Here is a 3,535-nt window from a genome sequence, read left to right as displayed (position 1 = left end):
GAGCAAAAGACCAGATAACCAGTCACTCTTGCCACATATGAGCTGTTGGACAGTGAACCAGCACTCATGCTTCTAAGTGTGATTTTACATCTGCACCAGAGAGTTAGCAAAGCCAACTCTACCATATGATTATGTGGTTATATTAAATAAACTAAGATAGTGGGCTCTAAAATCAAATTAGAAGAAATTCCCTCCTGAATTCCCTCCTGAATGCTCCTCTGTCCAACATGCTGCCCATGACACTCCCATCTGCCCTCAGAGCTGCTCTACCTGGGCCTCCACCCAGAGCTGCTATATAGCAGGAGGACATGCAAATAGGGCCTCCCTCTGCTCATGAAAACCAGCCCACCTGACCCTGCAGCTCTGCACAGGAGCCCAGCCCTGGTCTCCCAGCTCAGCCCACTCAGTGACCAGGACTGAACACAGCTGCTCACCATGGAGAGTGTGCTCAGCTGGGTTTTCCTGGTGGCTGTTTTCAAAGGTAATGAATGGAGAACCAGAGACCCTGAGTGTGTGGGTGGACAGGAGTGAGAGAGAGAGTGGATGAGTGACAGTGTCCTGACCAGGCTGCCTCTGTGTTTGCAGGTGTGCAGTGTGAGGTGCAGCTGGTGGAGTCTGGGGGAGGACTGGTGCAGCCTGGGAGTTCCCTGCGACTCTCCTGTGCAGGCTCTGGATTCACCTTCAGTGATTACTACATGGACTGGGTCCGCCAGGCTCCAGGGAAGGGGTTGGAGTGGGTTGCCCATATAAGAAACAAAGCTAATAGTTACAGCACAGTATACGCTGCATCTGTAAAAGACCGATTCACCATCTCCAGAGAGGATGCCAAGAACACACTGTACCTGCAAATGAGCAGTCTGAGAACTGAGGACACAGCCACGTATTACTGTGCTAGAGACACAGTGAGGGGACCTCAGTGTGAGCCCAGACACAAACATCCCTGCAGGGTGCCCAAAGCCAGCAGGGGGCACACAGCACACAGGAGCTCAGGTCAGCCCAAGAACAGGTGCAGAGGGGGTGGGGCAGATTTCCTCCCTCTGGGGGCCTCTCCTCTCCATGATCCAGCTTTCTAGGAGAGCTCTCTGAATTAATTTTCTTACTAATCTCTGAAGAAAACAATTTGGGTTTTTAATTTGTACTTTCTTTTTTCATTGTTGCATCATAATTATGAATAATATTGTATTTCAATTGGACACAACTACAAAATCATGGGACATAATTTCTCCACTTCAGTCCCCTGCCATCTTCCTTTCCCTCCCTCCTCTCTACCCCTCCCTCCTGATCCTTTTTCCCTTTTTTTTCTTGACAGATCTTTTCTATAATTTGGTTTCAGTAGTGTCTCTTAGAGCACATAAAGGGGACATCCACTGTGCCATCCTCACACAGGACACAGGAATGCTTCATCAGTGTCATTCCACTGCTTGTCCCATTTCTGTTCCCCTACCTCACCCTTGATCCCCTTCCTCTCCTCATGCTCCCTCTTCTGTTTCCAGGGGACTCCTCCCAGAACTTTCCCTTTTTGTGATCTGAAATTCGCATTTGAGATTAAACCGTTGACATTTATCCCTCTGAATCTGGCTTAATAGACTTGATATTCTCCAGTTCCATCCATTGACCAGGAAATGCCATATTTCCCTCTTCCCTGTGGCTGAGTGAAACACTGTTCTGTATATACACCACCTTCCCTTTATCCACTCATCTGTTGATGGACATCTGGGAAAGTTATGTTATGTAGCTCTTTTCAGGCCCACTGGTATAAACACTGATGTGGCTAGATAGCTGTGCTGTGCTGATTTGGGGTCTTTTGGATAAATACCAAGGAGTGGTAGCTGTGTTACATCGTGGCTCCATTCCTGGTCTTCATGAAATTTCCATTCTGCTTTCTAGAATGGCAGCACTAATTTGAAGTCCCAGCAATAACATATCTATACACCTCTTTCCCATTTTTTGCTGACAATTTTTATTATTTGTGTTCTTTTTTTGGTTTTTAAAATAATTTTTATTTTTTAAAAGTAAATTATACATTACAGGAAAAAAAAAACACAAGCAAAGAACAAAGTCATCCAGTCACAAGAAGCTTAGTTGGACGTGTCCCTCTAGGTTGTGTGCATATATACACAATATTCCATTTTGTGTGATTGAGATTGTGGTGTGTATTATGCTTTTCCACACATCATGAATATTCACCAATTCAAAATCCCGAAGCTACATGAGTATATTTTGATAACCAAGAATACACTACACCAACTCAATCTGTTATCCTTTCTTGGGGAAAAAAATTTCACTGAAGACAGAAATGGCAACAGGCCTCTAGATAGACATATTGGCAGAGTTACAACTAAAACAATTCATTCCCTTAATGCTCAATTTAAAATGAAACAGCAACAGAATACACCAAGCTTGTTTCATTAACAGATTTCTACTACTAAAATATTAGCAAGAATGCATGTTTCCGTGAATTAAAATATTCCTATAGTACAGCCAGAAGATGCACACACACCAGTGGCTCACATCAAAATGTAAATCTTTGAGCACTTGCTTCCATCTTTCTGAGTGTTTCCCTGTGTCCCTCTGCTGCCAGCCTAATGAACAAGTCCTGATACACAATGCCCAGAGATAAAACAATTCCATGTCCAAGATGCATCTTTTCTATCAATTATAACAAAAAGATATTTACAAGTTGGCTAATTCACTAGCACTACTTTTTATGATGCACTGTCACCTCAAGCATCTCGAAAGCTTAGATATTGTGAAATGAAGTATGAACTTTGTGCACAAAAACACAATTTACCAAAAATGTACATATAGATATATGGTTATAATCTAAACCTGTCTTCCAAATATGGAGACTTTAGCAAAGAGCACTCCCCCTCCCCCTTCCTCTTCTCCCTCTTCACCACTCCAGTGACTAAATTCAGGACTATCCCTAGCTCCAAGAGCTGGATTAACAAGGGTCACTCTCAGAAGACAGTTCTAAAAACTAACAAAAGGACACTTATATAGGGATTATTTTGCTATTGTTAACAAATTTGGGGCATTAGGACTTATCCTTTAATACCCAGCAAGATTTACTAAAATGCACATATAACAATGGCTAGACAATCTGAACTAATCTAAAGGGCACCCATTGCTTCTCTATGCATACTTTATCCTTCCCCTACCCCCGACCCAGTGAACCTTCAACCTACCCTCCAAGACATCAAGTTCAACAATTTCATTCCCCTAAATGGCAACCATTCCTAAGTAGTAACGAAATATACTTAAAGGGCATTACTGTAGCTCTCTACTTTTCCCATGTGCTGTGCACTGTTCAACATCTAGAAACACTAGATGTTCCCAACCAGGACTTAAGTTCCCAACTATACATACAGTAGCACTGAATAAACTGCCACACTTACTTAACAAAGGCTATACTTTGAAGCAAAACTCCCCCCACCCCTTTTTTAAAGGCTAGAATTTGAAAGTGTCTTCCAAACAGTAACATTCTGGCCTAGAACCCTTCCCCTTCTAGTCTTATCAACCAATGGGTCAGTAT

General features: G+C 42.9%; 1 gene segment (V, D, J or C); it reads left to right on the top strand.

Annotated features, from left to right (window-relative positions):
• The first annotated feature begins 370 nt into the window (after positions 1-370).
• LOC124105193 (immunoglobulin heavy variable 3-72-like) lies at positions 371-1,525 on the top strand. The segment is given in 3 exon segments: positions 371-481; positions 586-918; positions 1,494-1,525. Coding segments are annotated over 3 exon segments (411 nt in total).
• The last annotated feature ends 2,010 nt before the right edge of the window (positions 1,526-3,535 follow it).

Source organism: Marmota monax, unplaced genomic scaffold (assembly GCF_021218885.2).
Source record: "Marmota monax isolate L192 unplaced genomic scaffold, Marmota_monax_Labrador192_F-V1.1 WCK01_AAM20220418_F8-fsc01617, whole genome shotgun sequence".
NCBI lineage: Eukaryota > Metazoa > Chordata > Mammalia > Rodentia > Sciuridae > Marmota > Marmota monax.
This window is presented reverse-complemented; position numbering and strand designations above follow the sequence as displayed.